The following is a 26,131-nucleotide window of genomic DNA, read 5'->3' as shown; positions in this document are numbered from 1 at the left end:
CACTGAATTAATTTATGTACCTTTGCAATGCAAGTCAGCAGCAATAATTCCCCACCTACTTGGAAAAGTCTTGGTTCCAAAACCCCATTAAGACCACAAAGCAATTTATAACTTTCAAATTTATAGCACATCAATAATGCAAGTGTTACTCTGAAGGTAAACAAGATTAATACAGTCTCATGCAAGACTTTACTTCCTGCAAAATGGTAAAACCAGCGACATACAAGATATAACAGACTATACAGGCAAGATTAATAATTTGCCAACACTAAAAGGAAGTTTATAATAAGCTGTTGTTATTCAGTCATAAAAGGTTGGACAAACTCTTAAATATATCAAGCTATATGAATAAATCAAAAACGTACAGAAAACTTATAGTTCCCAATTAACCCAAAATCTACTTACTGAACCGTTTAACCTGATATCATGTAATCTAGACCAATCATCTTCATTACTATCCACACACATTGGCATATCTTCTTCAGCATTCCATTTTACATTCAGTATCAGCCTCACTTCTTCTCCTGGAGAATGCAAACTCACTGCTGGAAACAAACCTCCAGGAGGCCATGGACACATTACTGTTCCGATCTTTGAAAGAACAAGCAAATAAAAAAAAGTTGGATAAATATAGTGGATTTAATTTAAGCATTTATTGGAATGAAGTAAAATTTAGATGTTCCAATTATTTTCATAAAATAAAATCAATTTAGACAAATTTTTGAAAAATACAATTTCTGAATCACTCATACTAAAATTTAATACAGCACAAAGAGAAATAATTAAACAGCAGGTTTAATCATTCCAATATTTTATCTCTGTTACAGAGACATCTTCAGGAATACAATGTTAAAATTTTAATAATGCACATACAAAACAATAAGTGGAAGAAAACGGACAATTACAACCTAAAGTCTTATGAGGAGCACTTTTACTGTTGGCTAGTTTTAGCTATTGGGTAGGAAGCCTAAGGATTCAAGTTTTTCAAATCTTGGGAAGTTTAACACAACCATATTTATTAAGATCAGGCTGGTTTTTTTTTTTTTTTAAATCTGCTGCTGATTCTAAAAGTCTTACAAGTTTGTATTTGCTGTGATGAAGCATAATAGTTTTATTCCACCTAACCTCTGCAAGGTATCCAAAACATGGTCAGCTAGACCTGACCAACTATATTTGTGGTGACATGTATTTTTTGTGTTCTTCTGGATATAAGTTAGCGGATCTTCGAGTTTGGCCATAATTAAGTTGGGGAATAGTAATGGCATTGCTATAGTCTAAATATATATGTTGAGAGGGGATGCGAGGGACAGATAATTTGAATATATTTTTGGCATTTAACCATTGGGCAGGAAAGGCTGACAAATAAAGGTGAGTTCAGCTGTTCAACAGCACCCATAGAGGGTACCCGGATATGGCTGTGGACTTTAAATAGTCTATTTTTTTCCAGTTATTGCTTTGTGTGTGTTATTACACTTTTAATATTGTATTCCTGAAGATGTCTATTGTGACAGATGAAATATTGATGATTAGACTTGCTGTCTAATTATTTCTCTTTGCGCTATATTCATTCCATTAAATTTTAGTATGAATATAAATCAGCACCAACCCTAAATAAGTGTTTACAATTTCTCAATGTCCTAACTTCTTCCAAATAACAATAGTGGGGGTATTTTCCAAAGCTTTTATAATCATATAATTTAGAAGAAGAAATAATTTGAGCACTTTGTTCTATACTCATATGAAATATGGTTGCTTTCCATACTCTACTGGTATTGACAAAGCTCACTTATGAAACAGCAGGTATAAAATAGTAAGGGAGCCTTGATGAAAGCCAACTATAACTATCTTAAATACATTAGTCATCTGCTCTGGTGATCAGGATTATTCTTTAATTAAAATGCATCTTTAATGCATTTTAATTAAATGGTATTAACTCACAACACAAGAACACAATGAATATGATAATTTATTAAGCTGCTGCTATTTCACTGGATTTCTAAACTAGAATTCTAGGAGTAGAAAAATTTGTCACACAACACAAGGAACTAACAATCAATTAACTCTATAAGCCTTTCAAAATTCAGCTAACGCCTTTTTGTTCCTGCATAGGAAGTAGGTGAGGCCGTTTTCAGCCCTATATAACTTTTAGAGACTGAATGGGCAGTTCAATCTCCACTGGTAACCAATCAGAGACAGCTGGCACAAGGCTATCGCTAATTAATTGATACACAGTGAAGAAGACGGCTAACAAGTATCGCCATCTCGTGGTCCCTAACACAATATTTTTAATGTCTGAAAATAGTGTGGGTTCAACGGGTGATTTTCTTGAGTTTACGGGACAAAAAACCCAAGTTTCTGGGAGAAATGCTTGTCCATGCCAGATATCGACTAACTCGAGAGTTGAGAAAAGGCTAGAAAACGTTCCTCTAGTCGACGACTAGATTCCAACCCAAGTCTTTCATTGTGTGGTCAAGCACTGTAGAATGCAAACGCCACTTCTTGAGCTACATGGGCCTTTCAAAATTGTAACGGACAAAATAATTAGCATCTTATCGTGGTGCTGTCCAGAGATTTTTAAAACTGCTTACAGCTATTGAGCTGGTCTTAAAATGTTTCAATTAACCCTCTCTCAAAATTTTCAATAAGTGGGCCTATATATATATATATATATGTGTATTTGTTGAGTATATACTCAGTGACTGAGCTTCTGTAGTTCAGTAAGTGATGACAATGTCCTCTGATTGGAAAGACCTAGGATTGAACACTGTCTAGGTTGCCAAATTATGACTTTTTGAGTCAATTTGAGTTATGGAGTCTCATATGAAGGTGGCAGGTGTTTTTTTTTTTTTTTTTTTTTCTTTTATCATTATTTATTATTATTACACCTTACATGGAGTCAGCAGGCTCATCATGGGAAGTTCATTTAATTGACAACATAAATTTATTTATCCTACCAAATTTTAAAATCCATAACATTCTTTGCATCAATAACTTATTCTGGTAAATAATGAATTCCAATCACCGACAATTCTCCACATAAAAAATCTACTCTTCATACCCCCTCTTCACCACACTCTTACATAACTTCAAGGGATCGTTTCTGGTTCTTCTTGCCTTATAGTCATTTTATAATCTCCTCTGGATTAATCTCACAAAATCCTCTCACTAACTTAAATGTTTATATCATAAAAGTTGGTGAGACTTTTCAACGAGAGATGTTGAAAAAACACATTTTTTTCAACATCTCTCCATAGACAGCATTCCAAAGTATTGATTCCAATATTGTGTAGTATTATCATTTTACATTATAGTTTAAGCCAATAAGAATAAAATTTGGTCACCAAAATCCCAAATTTCGAGCTCATCCTCGTTCGTTCAGTATCCAGGTAGATACCTAACAGGGTGCACCACGAGAAGTCGAGGACTGGACATTGGGTCAGAAGCCTTAGTCAGTTCTCTGCATTCCTTTAAAGGCTATGTGGAGGTCTCCTCTCAGTTATGCAGCTTTATGCTAACCCTTAAACACTCCACTGATATCAGTTAATGTCAGTTCTCTGCTTTAAATCTGCTACAAGTATGCAAAATTCCCTGACTAAATTGATATCTGTTGTAATAGATATGGTATGAAGGTCAGCAATAACAAGACAAAGACAATGAAAACAGGCGGAAGCATTGAAATTATCAACTATGTTGTGAATGGAGAACCAATAGAACAAGTAAAACGTTCCAGCTACTTGGGCACGATTTTTAGTGAAGATGATAAATTAAATATGGAAATAGACAACAGAATCAACAAAGCTGGTATGGTAGCAAGTCAAATGAATAAATTTATATGGAATAAGAGAGAAATTAGTCAAAACACTAAATTAGTTGTATACAAGACAGTGTTCAAACCAATTTTAAATTATGGATCAGAGTTGGGTTGGAAGTAAAACACTTCACCAAAGACTAGAGATTGAGAATACGAGAGTCCTGAGAAAAATTAGGGATTAAGAAAAATTAGATAAGAACTTGACATTGTTAGCATCCAGGAATGTGTTAGCAGAGCTAATCTCAGGTGGTATGGTCATTTAAACAGAATAGGAGAGGAAAGATGAACAAAACAAGGGTCAAAGCTGTATAACTGAGAGGAGACCTCCACATAGTTTAAAGGAATGCATAGAACTGACCAGGGATTCTGACCTAATGTCCAATCTTCACCTTCTCGTGGTGCACAATGTTGGGTATCTACCTGGATACTGAACGAAAGAGGATGGGCTGGCAATTTAGGATTTAGACAACCAAATTGTATTCTTATTGGCTTAAACCAATATAGAAAATGCTGGTACAACATGACAAAATTTTATGCCTGCTGGGGCGTCACCCGGTTAAACAAGGTCCCCGTTGTTTTTGCCAGGGAACCAGGCGAACAGCGAAAAGTTAGCTACTGGAACAAATCTGAAAACACACCCCAACTCAACATCACCAGAGTTAAAGATCGGTACTATCAACATACGAAGCCTGAATGGCAAAGAAATGGAGCTAGCTGAAGAATTAGATAAGTACCAGATCAACATAATAGGGGTGACTGAAACAAAAAAAGACAAAAACTGGTGAGATCTTTCTGAGCAATAAATACAAAATGTTATACTCAGGAAATGACAATCAAGGAAAAGAAGGATTAGCCTTAGTATTCAACATGAAATACGAGGCTAATCTTCTTGAATGGCAGGCAGTCTCAAGTAGAGACTGCCTGTCATTCAAGGGATGTGGACAAATATCAGAATGGGGAAATGGACAATGAGACTGATTTGTGCCTATGGTCCCACAGAAGGTTCTACTAGGGTACAAGTGGAGGAATTTTTTGATGCTTTAGAAAAAGCTACTGATACAATGAAAAAGGAAAAGTTGGTCCTTGTGGGGGATCTAAATAGCAGAGTAGGAAATGACTGTCAGACATACAAAAATATTTTGGGAAAATATGGAGAAAAGAGCAAAGCTAATAATAATGGCAAATACCTGTTGAATATCTGCTCAGGACATGGACTGGTTATTACTAACACCATGTTCCAACATAAAAATGTGCACAAATTCACAAGGAGAGAAGAGGCTAGGAATAAGAAAAGTCTCATTGACTGTGTTATTGTTGATAGAGATGTTTTCTCCCTGGTACAGAGGATTTGAAATTGGAAGCAATAACTATTTAGTCTTGAGCAGGTTAAAATTGAATTTCATATTGAAAACAATAACATGTAAGAAAGTTTTAAAGCAAATAAAAGTTGAGCAGCTCTCAGATGTGAACTTTAGACTAAAATACACAAAGATTATTGAAGAAAAAATGAAAGAGTTTGAGAACAGGAACCAAACCTTGGAGATTCAGTGGCAAGCCTTGAAGAAAACCCTGACTGATTCAGCCAGAGAGGCATGTGGTGAGGTTGTCTGCAAGGATAGAAAAATCAGAACTCCATGGTGGACACAGGAAATTAAAGAGGCAGTGAAGGAAAAGAAGAAAGCATATCAAAAGTTCCTGGCAAATAAGTCAGCTTTTGCTCTTAGAGAATACAGAGACAAATGTAAGAAAGTGAAACACTGTGTAAAACTAGCTAAACAAAAGTCATGGGAGGACTTTGGCAAGAACATAGAAAATAAATATCAAGAAGGTGGTAAGATATTCTTGAGGTTGTTGAAGCTTAGAAATGGAGGAAAGAGTGCCGTAAAAGGAGTTAGAGATGATAAAGGTGACATGAAAGTGGGAGTAAAAGATATCCTTGAAGTATGGAGTAATTACTTCGAAAAATTGCTAAATGAAACAAGCAGTGATAGCACAGTGGTAAAAAACACTCAACAGGCATACAGTCAGGAATACATATCCATACATGAAGTAGAAAAAGCCATCAAAGGCTTGAAATGTGGAAAGGCAGCAGGAGTAGATGATATTCGACCAGATATGCTGAAATATGGTGGTATAAAAGTCTTACAGCGGCTGCACTGCATAGTTCAGAAAGCCTGGACAGAGGGACGAATTCCTGATGATTGGAGTAGAGCTCTAATAGTACCCATATATAAAAAGGGAAATAAAACTGAATGTGAGACAGAGGTATTTCCCTACTGAGTGTTCCTGGCAAGATCTATGCAAGTATACTTGAGAAACGGTTGAGAAGAATTGTAGAAGAAAAGCTTGGTGAAGAACAAGCTAGTTTCAGGCCTAATAGAGGCTGTCAGAATCAGATCTTCACTTTACGAGAAATAGTCGAGAAAGCATGGGAATATAACAAAGATCTGTATTTAAGTTTTGCTGATCTGGAAAAGGCATATGACAAGGTGCCAAGAGAGAATCTATACAATACACTACAGTTAAATGGTGTCAATGGGGCATTATATCAAGCAATACTTAGTCTTTATTTGAGTTGTAAGTCAGCAGTTAGAATTGAAGGTAGTACAGGAAGATGGTTTAATGTTAAATCTGGTGTGAGACAAGGATGTATATTATCCCCTCTGTTATTCATTATCTATATGGATCACATTATGAAGGAAAGTGGTATTAAGCATGATATTAGAATTGGAGATGTTAATGTCAGCTCTTTGCTTTATGCGGACATTGTTATACTTCTAAATAAATCCGCTACAAGTTTGCAAGATTCTCTGACTAAATTGAATAACTGTTGTAATAGATATGGTATGAAGGTCAGTATTAAAAAGACAAAGACAATGAAAATAGGTAGAACTGTTGAAAATGTCAACTGCGTTGTGAACGGGGAACCTATGGAACAAGTAAAACATTTCAGCTACTTAGGAATGATTTTTAGCGAAGATGGTAAATTAAATATGGAAATAGACAACAGAATCAACAAAGCTGGTATGGAAGGCAGTTAACTGAATAAATTCATATGGAATAAGAGAGAAATTAGCTGGAACACTAAATTAGCTGTATACAAGACAGTGTTCAAACCAGTTTTAACTTATGGATCTGGGAGCTGGGTCAGAAGTAAAACACTTGACCAAAGACTAGAGACCGCAGATATGAGAGTCCTGAGAAAGATTAGAGGCGTGAACAGATGGCATCAATGGCAATATCATATTAAAAACGAGGATATTAGGAAAGAACTTGACATTGTCAGCATCCAGGAATGCGTCAGCAGAGCTAATCTCAGGTGGTATGGTCACTTAAACAGAATGGGCGAGGAAAGATTAGCAAAACAAGTGTTCTCTGCCAGGTTGGCAGGAAAACGACCCTGAGGAAGACCAAGATATAGGTATATTGATACGGTACAAAGTGCCTTAGATGATAGAAATATAAGATCTGATAATATTGGAGTATTGACAAGTAACAGACTGATTGGGAGGAAAATTGTAGATAGGAAGTTAGTAATGATGTAAATTTTTCATGTAGTACTATCATATCCTGTACACCCCTTGAGGGTACATGTCAGAAATTTGATGATGATGTTCTCTGTCAGGTTAGCAGGAAAAAGACACAGAGGAAGACCAAGATATAGGTGGATCTGATAATGTTGGCGTCTTGACAGGTAACAGATTGATTTGGAGAAAAATTGTTAGATAGGAAGTTAGTAATGATGTAAAATTTTCATGTAGTACTATCATATCCTGTACTCACCTTGAGGGTATATAGGCATATGTGAGGAATTTGATGATGATATCAGCTTATCAGGTAATGCATTTTATTCCCTTTTATGGAGTATTCAAGGCCATTTTATCTCTATCTAATTTTGAGACAAAATGGATAATTCAATCTCCACAGGTAGTCACAATCTGATATAGCTGGCCCAAGACTTCACTAATTTTAAGAATGATTTAGTGAGGAGACTGGCAAACAAGTGCTGCCATCATCTGGTCCCTAACACTAACAATATGTTATTGTCTGAAATAGCGTTGGTTCTACAGTTGGTTTTCTTGAGTTTACAGGATGAAAAACCTGAGTTTCTGTGAGGAAAAAAAAAATCCACTTGCCTGTGCCAGAGACTGATTAACTCGGGAGTATTTTCGAAAAAGTTCATCTAGTTGTCTTACTTTGGACAGTCTAGAGCTGAGGAAGCAAACGGCACTTCCATTGAGCTACATAAGTATGTGTGTGTGTGCATGCACACATGCATTCAAAGTTTAACTACAGTTACCCAGTATACACTGGCTTCTGAATTTTTGCTGGAGCATTGCAATATCTTAGTAACAAACCCTATTTTTTTCATATATTTACATGCCATGAAAAGTGAGATGTATTTTTAACTTGTTGCTCAAAGGATTAAAGGGTCTAGTTTGGTCATTCATTCATTCATGTGGCTCCCTTAACAGAAATCAAGGCCTCATCCTGAATGATATCTGGAATTCACTTGACATTCTCAACAGAGAATCTATAGAATAAGAAAAATATTTGTGCTATTTAGGCACAGTTTTAGTGAAGATGGCAAATTAAATCTAGAAAAGAGAATAGAATAAGCAAAGATAGTATGGTAGGAAACCGGCTGAAATTTATATGGAATAAAAGAGAAATTAGCCAAACCTCAAAACAGCAGTGTAAAAAACTGTGTTCAAACCAGTTTTAAGTTATGGATCTGAGGAGTTGGGTTAGAAATAAAGTACTTCATCAAAGATGAGAGACCACAGGTATGAGAGTTCTGAGAAAAATTAGAAGCCTTACAGATGGTATTAATGGCAGAATCATATTAAAAATATGATTTCGCTAAATATGATAGGGTATCCGTAAAGTTGAGAAGGAATGCAGTCAAGAAAGGGGTGAAGGCTAGATTTTTCTTTCATTGATTAGTGTATAATTGTAATAGCTTACCTCTGGAAGTGATGAGTACTGATAATGTGATGAATTCAAGGAAATATATTATGGGTGATATCGCTTATCTAACTCCATGGAGGTTATCTTGATGGTCTGTCTCAGCTAAGTAATTTGGCTTTTCAGAAAACTTCTTGGTAATTATGATCGGGTGGTTAATCCTAAAACATGATTTGTAATCTTTCTGAAATGGATGAGAGAGACAGAGAACACTGTTTTCCTCCCTTTCATGTAAATTACAAAACTGTCCAACCGACAACAAAAACCACAAATGAGTAGCAGAGGCATGCCATGACTTCATTACAGAAAATAGTGTTAGCCATGTTTGCCTAATTGCACTAACTAAATTTTGATCTTTTTTTATAGCTACAACAAAATGAAGATGCAGCACTTGACATAAACACACATTCTTCATGTTAAATATTTGGTTTTCTACTAAGTAGCAACAGTAATACCTAAATAAATAATAATAATTCAGGGGTTAAACAGTGCGTGCATGCATATACAGTAGTAAACAAATTAATCCAAAAACTCATATTTTAAAGAACATTTTAATTTTGCAAGAAAATAAGTACAAAAATTAAACTCCAACTTTATCTAATAATTTATATGTGCGCTCCTCTGTTCCTAATAAATTCATTAATTCACTTAGGCATGGACTCTACCAACATAGAACACATTTTCCTTATTTCTGCATCGCGAAACTATACTTTTATAATGGATTGTATTTAGTTATCCTTTGCAACACAATTTAATTTTCCAAGTCTCTTTTTCACTATGGCCCACAAATTTTCTATTGGGTTAATGTCAGGAGAGTTACCTGGCCACTGAAGCAATTGGACGTTGCGATTTTTGAGGAATTCTCACTTTTTTGAAGTGAGGCATGGAGTGAGATCCTGTTGGAAGATGAGTTCTTTGTCTTCCTGGATCTGTGGGACCACTCTTTTCTCCAATATTTTTATGTATTGGTCACTTTTCATCATAGCATCAACAAGCACAAGTGATCCTGGATCATCATGTGTAAAACAACCCCAGAACATCTTTTAGCTGGGTGTTTAGGAGCTTGTTGAAGGTGGGTGGGAAAAGTCTTCTCAGCCGGTGATTTGCGAACATAGGGTACTTGCTCTCCTTGGACAAAGAAATGGCTCTCACCTGAAAATATGACCATCCACTTCTCAACAGTTTTTGATCTCTTTTGATCTGTGGGCAGTCCTCCCTGCTTCCAACAATCTTCAAGGGACTATCATGTCAGGAACATTAATCCCCCTAGCTGCCAGGTCTCTAAGCCCACACCAGACAATCTTGGATTCATTTTGCTTTTCCTAACCAGTGAACGGTCTTGAGCAAGTGTAAAATTCGATGTGGTTTAGAATTTTACAAGAGCTTTACATCGACTTTTACAGAGGTCACATTTCAAAAGATTGTGTTATAAAAATAATCTTGTATGTCTCTGTACAAAGAATTCAAAAGCCTATGTAAATCATCTGATGGGAATTAACTTGCTCAAACTTTGTAAACAAAGAACATCCAAAAATGGTAAAAACAAGAGTAATGCTTTGCCACCAGAAACTTTATATTATTGATCTGACTAAGTGAATAAGAAACTTTTGTTTACGAGCTCTGTATGTGACCACCTTCAAGGTCAATGTTAAAAGGGTCGGCACGGATCAGACAAGGTTCCGGTGTCCAACAAAACGAATTTTAGGAGTGCCCTTAAGAGAAGAAAGAAATAGTCAGCATTAGTAGTAGATCAAGGAGTCACGCCGAATATTCTTCGGGGGCTCAACTCTTCATGCAAGGTTCCGAAGAAGGAGGGTTAAAAGCCGTCAACGAGAACATCAAATATTGGTAGTCGACTATCGAGGACATGACAATTCGCCTAGGTCATGCCAGAGGTTGGAAGGAGGTAGAGAAGAGAAGACCGCCGATCCACCGGAAGCCAGGAAGCTGTCTAGATCTATGACGTTGCAGCAGAAGATCGCCGGAAGCTACTGACCAAAGAGTGGACTTCAGTACCGGAGAAGAATACACCACCACCTGGACGAGAATGCATATACTCCGTACGCTAGATCCCCTCGCTCGAGCCCATGAGTGCCGGAAATCTGCATTCCAGATCCAATAACATCCCTGATGAGACGCTGGTGATACGAGACACTGTAGGATGAAATCCAAAGCCTGAGAGAAGAAAAGTTTAGGACTGTAGAACGGAATCATGAATAAGTGCATGACAAAGATGCCAGAACTTATGTGAATTTGTTCCTTTTATATGTTCTATTTTTTTATGTAATCTACGAGAACTATTTATAGTGGACTGATAAATATAAGGTGCTAAGAATAAGCAATGTCTATGAGGAAGTTTTTATTGGCTTGTTAGTAATTGGAGTACATATTTGTAATAGCTTAGTATAGCAAATTAATTTCCTTATGAATAGATAAGAATTTTATTCAGTAAGCAGGAAAGTGAAAGAATATTTTATGTTGTATAATTGTCAAGAATTGAAAAGAAAGTTTTAACATTTAGCTTTAACGAATAGGTAGAAGGAGTAAACTCCCTATCGTGCAGTTGGTGTAATTTTGTCTTAGTGCAAATAACTGTGTTTATTATATGTCAATAGAGTGCCGCCTGATCTGTGATTTACAATGCACTGTTTCAAAATAAACTCAGGCCTGTAAGCAGGAAACAAATAAGGTACTAGAAACGATAATAAGTGCATGTGGACCATGACTGTATATGATAATTGAATGAAAGGAGTTTATGCTAGAAAGAGAGAGAAGTCTGCCGGATGTATTACCAAGTCTTATGCCGAGAAAAGGATACTGGTGGCGCAGTCTAAACAAATAAATTTCCTGTACTCTTAGGCATAGCATACGATAGGAAGTACGGAAGGTAGAATAAGTTCTGTGTGAAAGAGTGAATTACGATATATAGATAGAGATAGCAATTAAGGAGACATGAGATAGAAACTAGTAAGGATAGAGAACAAACAAATGAAAGATTACAAAGGCGCACAGCCAACAACATATTACAAACAGAAGGCAACTTATTATAACAATAGGCCAAAAATAGAGACACATTTACACAAGTGTAGTTTTCCTGTTTTGTCAGAAGAAAAGGTACCTGTCTCGCTAAGCCTCTTTAAAATTGTATTAGCAGTACCCTAACCAACACCATACTCACTGGCAATTTGTCTTTCAGTAATGAATCTTTGTGTGCTGAGAAAGAGTACACGTTTTTGAATGATTTGTTAGAAATATATCCATTTTGTAGCTACACAAAATGAATAAAACACTACAAATGTCATTTTGTTTACACTATTAAAAACACACAACACTGTTAATAAACACTACAATGACAATTAAAACATGCAGCACTCAACTAAAATAGTGAACTAAAACCAATAACTTGATGAAATTCGGCTTGGTTGGATTGATTTGTTAGCTACTATACATATTCAGTTACCTTCTTTTTTTTTTTTTTTTTTAATCAATAGTTAAAAACCAAAATCTAGCAGTAATATAACTCCAGACATATAACTCAATGGACAAAATTTAGAATAGTGACGTATCTTTAATATTACTAGTTTATTACATCTAATTACTGATTCTTCAATAAAATTGAATCCAATGAGATTATAAAAAGTTTTTAACAGTCCATGGCCAGGCAGTTCTAGAATACGTATGCCAGTTCACTAGCCATAGACTGTTAAAAAGTTTCTATAATCTCATTGTATTGAATTTTATTGCAGAATCGGTAATTAGATGTAATAAAGTAATAGTATTAAAGATACTTCACTATTCCAAATTTTGTACATTGAATTATACGTCCAGAGTTATATCATTGCTAGATTTTGGTTTTGAACTATTAAGAGTTGAACTATCAAGTGAAAGAGAAAATTTATATATGAAATAGTATAATAAGAACATCTTACTTCCTTCCCATTTCTTGTAAAAAAGACTAGCAAAAAAGGCCTTTGGTTATCCTGAGGAGGTAAATGATCATATTTCACACCACATCCCATCCTATCACCAGCTTCACATTTTGGTCCAAATACTAAACCTTTGGATGTGCCCTTGTACAAACTGGAGAAAAAAAAAAAAAATTAACTCATAAAATAATTCCAATAATACAGTCAACTTTTAATATAACAAACTCCTACGAACCACAGAAGTACTTTTTTATAGTGGATAGTTTACTAGAATGAATTTCTTTTAGCATAGCTCAGATGGAGGGATAAGGTGACAGAGGATCTTAGGGAGAAAGGATGGAGTCCAAAGGACGCCTTGGACCAGAGAACTTGGAAGAGGAAGTTAAAGATCGGTGCGCCGACCTCGTTTAACATGGGATAAGGCATAGTGAAAGAAGAAGAAGATAGCATTGCAATGTATGGACATGTTGGGGCTTTTCACTAGAATATTATCATGGGTTGATATAGTGAGAATAATAATAAATTATTAAAATGATGATGACTACCACCACCATTTTTAGCCATTATTTATTATAATTTTTTTTTTTACAGTTCTTGAAAAATTAATTTTGTTCACTTCACTTGACAAATTTCAATCATTTGAAAAGTGAAGTAATAAACACAATTTTTTGTTTCTGAAATACAGGTGCCAAGATACTTTAGTACTGATGTCCTAATTTTATCAGGGAGCGTAATCAGAATACCATTATTATTATTACTATATGACAGCTCAAAGGAGTCCAAGGACATCTTGGGAGGGTACTCGACTCCACTACACAAAACTCACCATCTCTACTGTTTAATCCTCCAACTATACACAATGCCATCTACTGCCCACAGCCACCAATAGTATTTTTGGTCTATGAATTGTGTATTCTCATGACAGATTTCCTATATGTAGGATGAAAAATCTGAGTTTCCTGGAGGAAAAACCCTGCTACCCCTGTATGATATCAGCTACCTTGCCTTCAAATGAAAAAGTCCATATAAAGATTGCTCTCATCATGCCGAGAATCAAACTCGTCTTTTCCAATTGAAGGGGGCAATATCCTGTTGTTCTTCCAACTGTACTACAGCAATGACAATTATTGTAATGCTATCCTTTATTCATGTTGCTATTGAATATTCCAACTGTTTACACTTATTGTAAAGAAACAGTGTATAAGATGAAAAAAAGCAATGGATCGTGCATTATTACCGAGAACAAATACAAATGATTTCCACTATAACAAACTACTGAGAAGTACCTACCAAAGCAATATATGCAATTCACTATAGCAAACTATCCACTAAAGCAAATTATTCTAGCGTCCCCCAGAGGTGTGCTATGCTTGAGGGTCAACTGAACAAAACAAATGTTTTATTTATAACACTGATAATAATCATCACATTACAACTTGCTGCTGAAAGAATAATGCACTGTATGTGGACAATGCGTTTTTCTTGAATTTGCTATCACAAATAATTTTCCAAACCAACTCTTGATGCAGCTATATACAAGGATGGTCTGAAAAGTTCTCAACCTAACAATGAAAAACGGATTTATAATTTCAAAATTATTTTTATTTTTCAACATAATCTCCCTTAAGAAATACATTTATTCCAAAACATTATCCCGTCCCTGTAGTTCTCAGTATGATCTGCAAAATACCCCTCTACAGCTGCAATCATCTCTCAAAGAAAAATGCTGGCCAGTGAGGAAGAGTTTTAGTTTTAGTAAGAGACAGAAATCAGAGGGAGCCAAATCTGGGGATTAGGGTGGATGTTCCAGCAATTCATAGTGCAGATCCCTTAATTTTCCCATTGCCAAAACACCTTTGGGGGCAGGTGCATTGTCCCGGTGAAACATGATTTTTTTCTTCTGCAAACTGGGTCTTTTCTCACGAATTTTTTCGTCTAGTCTGGTTAAAAGATCAGAATAATATTCCACGGTTATTGTTTTACCCTTTTCAAGATAATTAATAAAAAAAATGCCTTTAGCATCCCAAAACACCGATGCCATGATCTTTCCTGCTGATAGAACCAACTTTGTCTTCTTTGGAGCTGAACAACCGGATTCTGTCCACTGTTTTGACTGCTGTTTGGATTCTGGTGTGTAATGGTGAATCCAAGTCTCATCCATAGTAATAAATCAATGCACAAAATCAGTTTAATTCTTGTTAAAACGCTCCAAGCACTGTTCAGAGATTTTCATGTGAGTGCGTTTTTGATCTGCTGTGAGCAAGCACGGCACCCATTTTGTACAAAGCTTTTTCATTTGCAATTCTTCATGCAAAATATATCCTACACACTCTTTTGAAATGCCTATAGTTTCAGCAATTCACGCACTTTGACTTGCCGGTCATCCAATGCCATATTGTGCACTTGATCAATGATTTCTGGTGTTGTTACGCTTTTTGGACGTCCTTCACGTGGATCATCTCTTCAAGGCTGGTTCGGCCACGTTTAAACTCAGTAGCCCATTTCTTAATTGTCGAAAACTAAGGAGAAGAGTATCCTTAGACTTTCATGAACTTCGAATGAATTTCTTTTGGTATTAAACCTTCTTTTACAAAGAATTTTATAACTTCACAATACTCAATTTTATCCATTTCAAGGGATACATACAACACTTTTGCTTTAGACAGCTGTATAAAACAAACTACTTTATAGAATGACTTCCAATTTCATATGGATGCTTATGACAGATGTACCAACTTAAAAAAAAAAAATCTTGCCGATAGTGTTGACATCTATGGTCGAGGTCGACAAATTTTCAAAACATCCTAGTATAACTGACCATGACTCTAATGAAGCTTTTAAAGTCTGCACCAACTCTGAATGCTTTCTCTTGTAATTTACAGATTGTTGTAAAACAGGAAATTGCTATATTGGTATCAACGTATCTTTACCTTAATATACAGTCATGTTCCATGATGACCTGGGTACATCTGTATTTCTTAATTATATATATTAAGAAAAGCTAACAACAATAGAATAGTACAGAGTAAAAAATAAAAATAAATAAATAAATAAATAAAACTACAAAGATGATGACAATCAGTATCTTGTTTTAATAAAGTATGTCATAATTCTGTGTGATTAATTTGGAGTTATTTTTTGCAATATACAATACAATATGTTCATGATCATATAAGATACATAAGATAGATGTATTAGGATAAAATGGGTTGCTTTCACATCAGTGCAACATGTACAGAACATTTTTGAGATATGTATGAGAAGTCCCATGCACATGATGAAAAGTCCACAGCTATGCAAGAACGTTCTACGAATACACTGTGGTGCATGCTTAGTTTTAATATCTTGGCATGATGTAATTCAAAAATAGGTCATTTAATGTTGCAAGATAAAACTGCACTTCCAGAGGGACCAACATATAAAATTCATCCAACTTTTGTTAAGCTGGACTACTAGAAGGAATGTATATCAATCATTTTGGCAGTTAGGAGCAAAAGCAACCACTGACAAATATTACACAATATTATTAAATACATTCCCAATCAGGATATACCAATTACACACAAAGTTAGGCGGGAAAATTTTATTGCCTAGTATGAAACTACCATCCAACTTATTAGAAGCTGAATTGACTTGAAAAAATTTGTGTGGTCTATAGAGCAAGATTTCCAGATTATGTAAAAAATAATTACCCATCACAGCACTAATGTAATACAAGTGTATGAACTTTTATGGATGGGAGTCGCAATAAACTACAGCAGAGAAGTATACTGCATAGTCCATAACACAATAAGAACTGATTTTTACAAGATTATCACTTACTAAACTAAATGCGGGAAAACTGTACTTGGGAAATTTATTAAAATTAGAAAATTTATTAAAATAGAAAATTATTTAAAATGGGCTGAGGAGATTTCTACATTTGAAAAAACTAAGAGCATACAGAAATAGTGGATATTAAAGATCCAACATTATGCCGAGAATACGATCCTTGGCATCAGAGTTGCCTTAGCTTGCACTACTTAAAAGAATACAACCTCTACTCAAGCATCTGTATTCACCTTTTATTAGTGCATTCTGATAAAGGTTTCATTGGCCCGACAGCTGTTGTGAACTAGCTAGTTCTCTTCAGAGACCAGGCAGAAACCTTAAAGAGAGCAAAAACTTTCACTCAATACTAAAGCAATCAAATGTCAGAGAATTGTATTTTTCATAAGTGAACCTTTGGTCGGTGCATGACAATTATTGTAATACTAATGTTTATTCATGTTGCTAATGAATAATCTGGAATGTTTACACTTATTGTAAAGAAACAATGTATAAGATGGAAAAATATCAATGGATCATGCAGTTATTACTGATAACAGATGTACTGTAAGTGTATTAAGCATTGTCACCAAAATGAGCCATATGGCTCTTTCTTAAGAACTAAGGGAACTTAGCATAGAAACTAAGCACTACATGGAGTATAACAAACTCGTTCTGACTGCTTTCATAATAAAATATAAGATGATGCTATAAAGTAACACAACCATATACATGGCTGTTGACTTTGACTGCTGATTACCAAATTAATTAATTATACTTTGCCTGTATAAAAAATAGATACTTGTAACCTGTCTACTCTTCATAGCTTACCAAGCTACACTCCATTACACTGATAGTGTTGAATAATATTTTTATCCATTGTTTAATTTGCAGCATTTGTGCTTGATTAAAAAAGTAACAAGTAAACATCAAATTTCATGCAAAATTAAAGAAAACATTCATCTAAAAAATAAACTCAGTCTATTATGCAAAGCAAGAGAAGCTATATACTTATGAGTATGAATGTTAAGGTTTTCAAAAGAAAGAGTGGATGCAGAAGATGAATGACCTAGCTATCTGATAACAAAACTGCTGCAGATGTGCAGACATCTTCAACAGATTACTCAAGCATCACAATGGCAGCAGAGGAAGTTGAATGTTGACAAAGAGAGGGCAAGACAAATTTTAATAAAGCTGGCAGAAAACTATGTAACAGGCTATTAGAAATTCAGGAATTAGATAAAAAGTTAAAACGATTGGAAGGAATTGCACACTTAAGTTTATGCTAACTGAAGTTCATTTTTGGTGTCATGTGATGAAGATGACAAAGAATGAACTGATGGTTGAGCAACTGCAATATTTCATCTCTGTCAAAGAGATATTGAGAATATACAAGATCTCTAATGTATACAAAAGCAACACAAAAATAAAGTGGAAATAATTAGAATGAAAGCCTGAAGTCTTAAGAAGGACACCCTCTACAGCCATAGCAAGTAGTCTTGGTTATGGGGAAAAAATAGAACTGCCAATGTCCTTCTGGAAAAACAAGAAACACATCTACTACAATTATGATCAGTCAGGTCTATCCTATCTTACACAGAATCCCATGGGGAGATTTAAAAAATAAAATAAAAACTATGCTTCACCACATTAAGTACACAAGACTTTTTTTTTTTGAATCACCAGTGGTTCTTAAAAAACCAACCTAATCTCAATAAATATGTTTGGCAGGAAACTTAAGTATTTGTCCACTTTATTAGAACTGTAGCTATTGGATAAAAAAGAAGTGTTAACATGACTAAGTTAAGTGTGAATGTCTGCTTAGAACACAGGTTGATAATGGGTACACTAAGTAGTGTATTTGGGACACCATACTATTATTCGAGCATTTACCTCTCCCTCCCTCCTATAATATTAATAGCTGGTCATGAAAATTAAGTTATAGTTTTATTTTTTCCTTGGCTGGTAAGGATATTTTAGATTTCTACCAATAATGGTGCTGACCTCAAAAATTAACAAGTGAAATTCCAAAGAATGAAACACCAACTAAAATTTAATATAAACAAAAAAGGTATGTACAATTGGTAAAATTCTGTACACTAATTTATTCTCCCATTCTTTCAAAGGAAATTCTCTGCAGAATCACAACTAGTAAATAATTTCTATTACACATACACACACACACACACTACTAAGTTTTCGGCATTTTGGTTGCCTGGCTGGATTAGCTGTTTTGCCTGACCAACAGAGGTCAAGATATCAGTATGCCTATAACCTACTAATTAAAGATCTTGCATGTTTCTAAAACACTGTGGATGGCTAGGAATACAAATACTGTATTAAATAACTATATATTAACTATGAATTAAATCAGGAAATGCAATGCAGGAAAACCTCGCTTAATGTGATTCATTAATCCATCAATTAATGTGCACTAAGCAAAATCGTGTTAATCGAATGTAATAAACAATAAGAATAATTATAATTCATCCATCAGTTAGCATAAATCTGGAAAAAAAAAATTACAGTGCAATTTACAGGATGAAATCATCAAAGTTAATAAAAATCAATTACCTAAATTTTTATTTAATGTCTAAACCAGTGGTTCTCAAACTTTTTGAAGTCGGGTCGCATTTAAAATCCTACAAATAATTGTAGGCGCACTATATACAAATTTCTGAGAAATATGTTATAATAATTAAGTCAAATATTATAGAAAAAAAATAATGCGATAAAAAATAAATAAAATGAAACACACCTTAAGTTTATTCATTCTTGTGTTTATGAGAAACATGAGCCTGATGTGTCCTAGTGATTGCTTTAATGTTTGGGCATATATTTGAAAGGCAAACTCTCAAACCCTCGTCAATACATTGAAGAGTTCCTCTCATTTTACACTTAATTGTGGCGAGGGTAGAAAATCCTAATTCACATAAATATGATGTTGAAAATTGTAGTAAAATGTTCAAAGCTTTTTTAGATATTGACACATATTCTTCTTATATAGAAATCCAAAAGGCTTCAAGAGACAATTCCTTATGTTTAATCATCAATCCACGATCAGTGGATATAGCTGCCAGTCCTTCTTCTGTTAATGTTAAACCAAAATCACTTGAAGTTTCCATAAATGGGTTTCTAATCCAGTCGTATTGTTCAGTGTTAAGTGATGGAAAATAAGAACTCAATTTTTCTTCTAAACTTGTTAAATGTTCAACTATTATTGGAAGTGTTTCATTTATGCAGTGTTACTTACCAATGGAAACATTTCCAAATTATCTTCAACAGCTTTTCTTTTCCAAATCTGTAGTTTTCTCTGAAACGCTTTCATTTTGTCAGTGGATGTGAGAATATTTTTTTCTTTCCCTTGCATGCTAGTATTCAAAATATTGAGCTGCTGAAATAAATCAGCCAAATACTGTAACCTGGCAATCCAAAATTCGCACCGAAGGAGGTTACAAAAATGTAATTGTTTCATCTCTTCAAAACAACGCAAGAAGTTCTTGTCGTAGCTCGTGTACACGGGTAAGTACTTTCCCCCTTGACAGTCACCTCACATCAGTGTGTAAAAGCAGCCGTCTGTGTTGTGAATCCATATTAATACAAAGCTTTTCGAATAAACGTGATTTGACAGGTCTTGTTTTAATAAAGTTTACCATCTGAACAACTTGATGTAAAACTTCTCTTAATTTTTCTCCCAATGTTTTTGCCATCAAGGCCTCCCTATGAAGAAAGCAGTAAGTTATGATAACATTCTCATTTTGTTTTTTTACAATAAAGATGTAAGGCCCTTAACACAGCCTACCATGGAAGGGGCTCCATCTGTACAAATGCCTACACACGACTTCCATGTTAACTGCCATTTATCAAGATAGCTATTCAAAATGTTAAAAACATCCTCACCTTTTGTAGACACACTTAATTCTTTGCAAAAAAAGAAACTGATTTACTATTTGATCTTCATTAATAAAACAGACGAATGCTAAGAGTTGCACCTTGTTGGTAATGTCAAATGATGATCTTCACTTCCGGTCCAAGTGAAACCAAAGCTTAAATAATTTTCATTATATTTGCGAGTAGGCCGCGATTTTGCTTTCTTACTTACTTTCTTACTTTCTTTTGCTCACTTCCAGAATCTGATTCTTCAATATCACGCTTCTTTTTGAGAAATCTATCCATTTTATTTGGGTGTATTTATCTGAAAATAAGTAATATGCACATAACATCCACTTCCAACACTTTTAAAATAAGTAATATACACAACAAGAATAAAGCATATTCTTGTTCTCTTTGCAAGAAAAACCGCTGTTAATTAACATAATAATGATGTGTTGATAAAAAGAGCAGTATATCCGTAATGAAAAGGTATAATAGAGTAACTATATTTATTTTTATATCTAGACACATATTTCTCTGGAATACCACAGGGTGCACCCGGAAATCTTCTAGGGCGCACCCTTTGAGAACCACTGGTCTAAACATTTGATTGAAACATAGGTTTCAATTTCAACTTAAAAAAAAAAATTAAGTAAAGACGTTTGAATAGTGCATGATAAGATGAAAATGTCAACATTTTCATCTTGTCATGCAATTTGCAATAGCTGGTGATCGCTTCAACAAGATTTTGGAAGACTGTGAAGCTTTAGTCCATATTAGGATCAGCATCAAACAAAAATTTTTTTATCATGCTCAATGTGATTGAAAACTAGCTCAAGTTCTTTTGCAGTTAGTTTCTTAGTCTTAACTTTCTCTTCATGTTCGCACTCCTTATCTTCTTCATATGCATGCTGTTCTAGTTGAAGATCATTCTTGCTTAACAGCAAGTTTTTCACATCTTTATTAGTCCAGTTCATTAAATTCAAGTTCTTTTCAAATTGTGCTGATTTTTTCAATAACATTAGATCTTGGATTTTGTGTTCGTTAAACTAACATTGGCTTGAGTTCAAAGTCGTCTTCTGCACTGCTTCCTAATAAAAGCATAAGACAATCTTTAGATACTCTGTATCCTGGTTGAGATGCTTTAGTTTTAGCTAGGAAAGTTTTTGTTGACATACACTTCCAAAAGACACCAGTTTCGTCGACGTTAAATATTTGACGATCGTCATAGTCACCTCCTGAATTAACATTCGCAATTATTCAGGAAACTTCGCCATAGAATCTTTATCAACACTAGCATATTCCCCAGTTATTCTTACGTTATGCAGTCCAGCTCAGTTTTTAAAACAAAAAAACAATCCTAAACTCGAAGTAAAGCTTTCACATTCTTCTTGAAATTAGTCTCTTTCAATGATGTAAAAATATTGAGAACTTTGCCTGAATATTCCTTGTACTTGTATAGCAGTAGCAACTTTTCATTGTTCTTTGTATTCTTTGCTCTTATTTAATATAGTCCAAACTATAGACTTGCTGTATCCCAAGTCTCGCACAATCACTGTATTACTAGCGCCAATTTTTATGTCTCTTAATGACTTCCAGCTTTTCCTTTAACATAATTACTTCTCTTTTCTTTTTATTACTGCCGCTTTCTTTATCAGTCTTTCTCTTTTCCATATCAGCGGGTGAATATAATAAAGCCTTATAGGTATCTAAATTAAAGTAAAATGAAAGAAAAGTGATTGAGCAAGAGAACAGAGTTTGCACGTGCACTTGCGATGACAGTTTTGAGTCAACTGCCGAGTGTCGCCAGCCAAATGCTGGCATTCGCTGCAGATTGACGACAAAAAATTTCACATTAACTGATTAATCACTCGCTTAAAGCAGGAAATAGTCTCATTTCACTCAATCGTCGCACTAACTGATTATTGTACATATGAAATTCGTGTTAAGCGAGGCTTTCCTGTAGTATAAACGATGCAAGTAGATATGGACTTGTACTTATGCTTGTACCACTACCACCTGTGAACTGGCTCTTGCTTAGAAGCTCTAGAAAGAGTTAAATGTAAGCAAAATCATTTCTTGCTTACATTTTAATGCTGCTTTTTTTTTTCTCTCCAGGAAAAAAGAGATTAAAACCCATTCCCTCCACATACACACATCCAAACAATAAGAATCACTTACAATCAAAGAGCTCATCATCAAGTGCAGATGTAAATTAAGCAAGTGCACGAGCATGCAATGCTATCAGTGGCAGTCCAGTTAACAAACAACTGTATATCACCATTCAAAGCCCTTCCCAATATCATTTACATGCAAATTAAACATCAATTAATGCAAAACAGATTCCTGGGGCACACTGGTGACCTTGCTCTGGGATATCACTTCCCTGTACACAACTTATTGATACTTATTAAGACAGCCAATTTCCAATTCAATGCACACCATCTAACTCCATCTGTTCCAATTTAATTATCAGCTTGTCATGCAGTAATCTATCAAAGGTTTGAGAAAATCTAAGTATATCACCGTATATTCTTTTCCTTTATCCAATACACCTGTCACCTTCTTATAGTAAGCAGAGTTTTAAAAACACATAGCAAACCCATTTTGTCCATCAAAGAGAATGCTGTTGTCATCAACCTATTTCTGACCCCTGGTTTTCACTAGCCTCTCTAACACCTACCATCACTTCAGACAACACAGATCGGTCTGTAATTCAAAGCTTGAGTAAAATCACTGACTTTATGAAGTGGAACAATTTTTCCGTCTTTCTACTCCTTTGGAACTTGGGCAAGTCTAAGACTCAAGCTGAAGATGCAAGTTAATGCTGCTGTAAACTCCCTGGAACGTTTTCTAAAGACTAACAGTGATATACTATCGAGTTTACTAAATTCCTCATATGAGGGTGATCTGAAAAGTTCTCAGCCTCGACCATAGATAGCAACATTATCAGCAAGATTTTTTTTTTCTAAGTTGGTACATCTGTCATAAGCATCCATGTGAAATTGCAAGTCATTCTATCAAGTAGTTTGTTTTATACAGCTATCTGAACCAAAAGTGTTGTCTGTATCCCTTGAAATGGATAAAATTGAGTATTGTGAAGTTATAAAATTCTTTGTAAAAGAAGGTTTAATGCCAAAAGAAATTCATTCGAAGTTCGTAAAAGTTTAAGGACATTCTTCTCCTTCGCTTTCGACAAGAAATGGGCTGCCGAGTTTAAACATGGTATTGGATGACCGGCAAGTCAAAGTGCGTGAAATTGTAGAGACTATCGCCATTTCAAAAGAATGTGTAGGATATATTTTACATGAAGAATTGCAAATGAAAAAAGCTTTGTGCAAGATGGGTGCCATGCTTGCTCTCAGTAGATCAAAAACGCACTCACATGAAAACATCCGAATGGTGCTTGCAGCATTTTAACAAGAATAAAACCGATTTTGTGCATTGATTTATTACTATGGAAGAGAATTGGATTCACCATTACACACCAGAATCCCAACAGCAGTCAAAACAGTAGACAGAAGCCAGTTATTCAGCGACAAAGAAGACAAAGTCGGTTCTATCAGCAGGAAAGATCATGGCATCGGTGTTTTGGGATGCTAAAGGCATTTTTTTTATTAATTATCTTGAAAAGGGTAAAACAATAACTGTGGAATATTATTCTGATCTTTTAACCAGACTAGACGAAAAAATTCATGAGAAAAGACCTGGTTTGCAAAATGAAAAAAATTATCTTTCATCAGGACAATGCACCTGCCCACAAAGGTGTTTTGCAATGGGAAAATTAAGGGATCTGCACTATGAATTGCTGGAACATCCACCCTAATCCCCAGATTTGACTCTCTCTGATTTCTGTCTCTTACCAAAACTAAAACTCTTCCTCACTGGTCAGCATTTTTCTTCGAATCAATAGGTGGGGTATTTTGCAGATCTTACTGAGAACCACTACAGGGGCAGGATAATGGCAGTGGAGCATTACTGGAATAAATGTATTAGTCTTAAGTGAGATTATGTTGAAAAATAAAAATAATTTTGAAATTATAAATTCGTTTTTTCATTGTTAGGCTGAGAACTTTTCAGACCACCCTCATATACCTCCTGCTCACTCACCCATCAGTGCTCCTCCTCCCTTCCTATCAAGTTCTGCATGATGTTATTTTCATGAGGATGAAATACCTTTATGAACTGCCATTCAACACCTTTACTATATCATCCTCCTCAGTGGTTATCATTCCATTGTTCTCTCCAACCAGTATCATCTTTCCATAATCATTCTTTCTTCTACTGACCATGTATCAAAAAAACTGCCCAGGATTCCTTTTGGCCTCATCAGCTAACTGATGTTCATACTACACTTTTGCTAACCTTACCATGCAAATCACCTTATGCTGCCTCCATAATGCCTTCTTCCAAATTGCATGCTTCACCTTTTCATTTGTCCATTTTCCACCCACCTTATTTGACCTCTTAACCTTTGGAATGCATTCAGACATTGCCTCTGCCAGACAGTTTCTGAATGGGTTCCAAGCTGCAATGATTTCCTTTCCTTCCAATTCTTCCCTCCACAATATAGCTACAAGCAGTCTCCTGAGCTTCTCATAATCATCAGCTTTATAGTTCCATATGTATCCCTTTCTCACAGTAGTCCTCATATGAATGGCCACCACCCAAGTAATCATTCTCATCAACTGGAGGGAGATTCAATATGTTATTTACAATAACATCCTCTGATGAGAAATTCATTCTCCTTGCTTCTAGATGCTGTATCTTCATTCGATCTATATTAACATAATTAAAATCACCCATAACGATCACCTTTTCTTAGTAGCTAGACTGATTTGCCTATAAATATCCTTCTCATTACCCTCCACATTACCAAGTATAAAGAACATCCAACCAGATATTTCATTCCATTCACCTCCACTTCCCACCATACTGCTTCAAAACCACTGCCAGTGTTCGCTCCTTTCATCACCGCTTTAGGTTAAGATAATTCATTTGCTACCAACAGCTTCTCCCCACTTCTGTCTTGCCTATCCTCACAAAAAAACATTATATATCTCTGTTAGAATGTCATCCTCATCTAATCGTATTTCACTTATTCCCACAATTTTCAGATTAATATACTCTATTGATGCCACAATTTCATTTCCTTTATTCCAAATATTTCTTGCATTTGTAAACATACATACTAGCTTATTTCTGGTTCTATAACAAGCTTCCCCAATCCTCAGATGTGACTCCTCCATATCCCCCCATCCCCTTGGCGTCTCTATCATCATCACTGATCTTACATCTCTCCTCAGACTTGTTTGTTTCTGCCACATCTCAAATCCTGTGTTGTACACACATACTTCCACTCCTGTATTCCACATCCACTCTTCTCACGCAATGTCTCCCTGCCCACTCTGACCTCCTCCATTTTCCTATTTGTTTTGTCTTCCTTCTCTTCACTGATTCCACTTGCCCTTTGTATTCACAATATTTCCTACTCACCTGCTGTTTCACATCATCTCTCGTTTCCTCAGGTCTTCCATTCACTTCAGACATCACTTTCCCTTGCAGCAACAGTTTCTCCGGCTAATTCACACCAAATCCATTCGAATGTAGCCCATATCTTTTATACAGCTCCATCCATCCTTCAAATTCATCTCATACATTCACAAAATGAATTCCTTTCTCTTCACATATCTCAGATAGCATCCCATTCATAATGCTTGCTCACAATCTCATGTCATTACTATCA

General features: G+C 35.2%; 1 protein-coding gene across 1 annotated transcript in view; it reads right to left on the bottom strand.

Annotated features, from left to right (window-relative positions):
- Positions 1-26,131, bottom strand: part of LOC150101200 (SPRY domain-containing protein 3-like) — a 221,963-nt gene that overhangs the window by 127,441 nt on the left and 68,391 nt on the right. Inside the window, exons 5-6 of the mRNA XM_090401360.1 lie at positions 12,709-12,859; positions 406-591 (exon numbers count right to left, since the gene is read on the bottom strand). Of these exons, the coding sequence (XP_090257486.1) occupies positions 406-591; positions 12,709-12,859 (337 nt within the window). The remainder of the gene's footprint in view (positions 1-405; positions 592-12,708; positions 12,860-26,131) is intronic.

This window comes from Typopeltis vanoorti, chromosome 12 (assembly GCF_054136105.1).
Source record: "Typopeltis vanoorti isolate ZY-2024b chromosome 12, IOZ_Tvanoo_1.0, whole genome shotgun sequence".
Lineage (NCBI taxonomy): Eukaryota > Metazoa > Arthropoda > Arachnida > Uropygi > Thelyphonidae > Typopeltis > Typopeltis vanoorti.
Note: the sequence above shows the minus strand (reverse complement) of the source record. Positions and strands in the feature narration are given on the sequence as shown.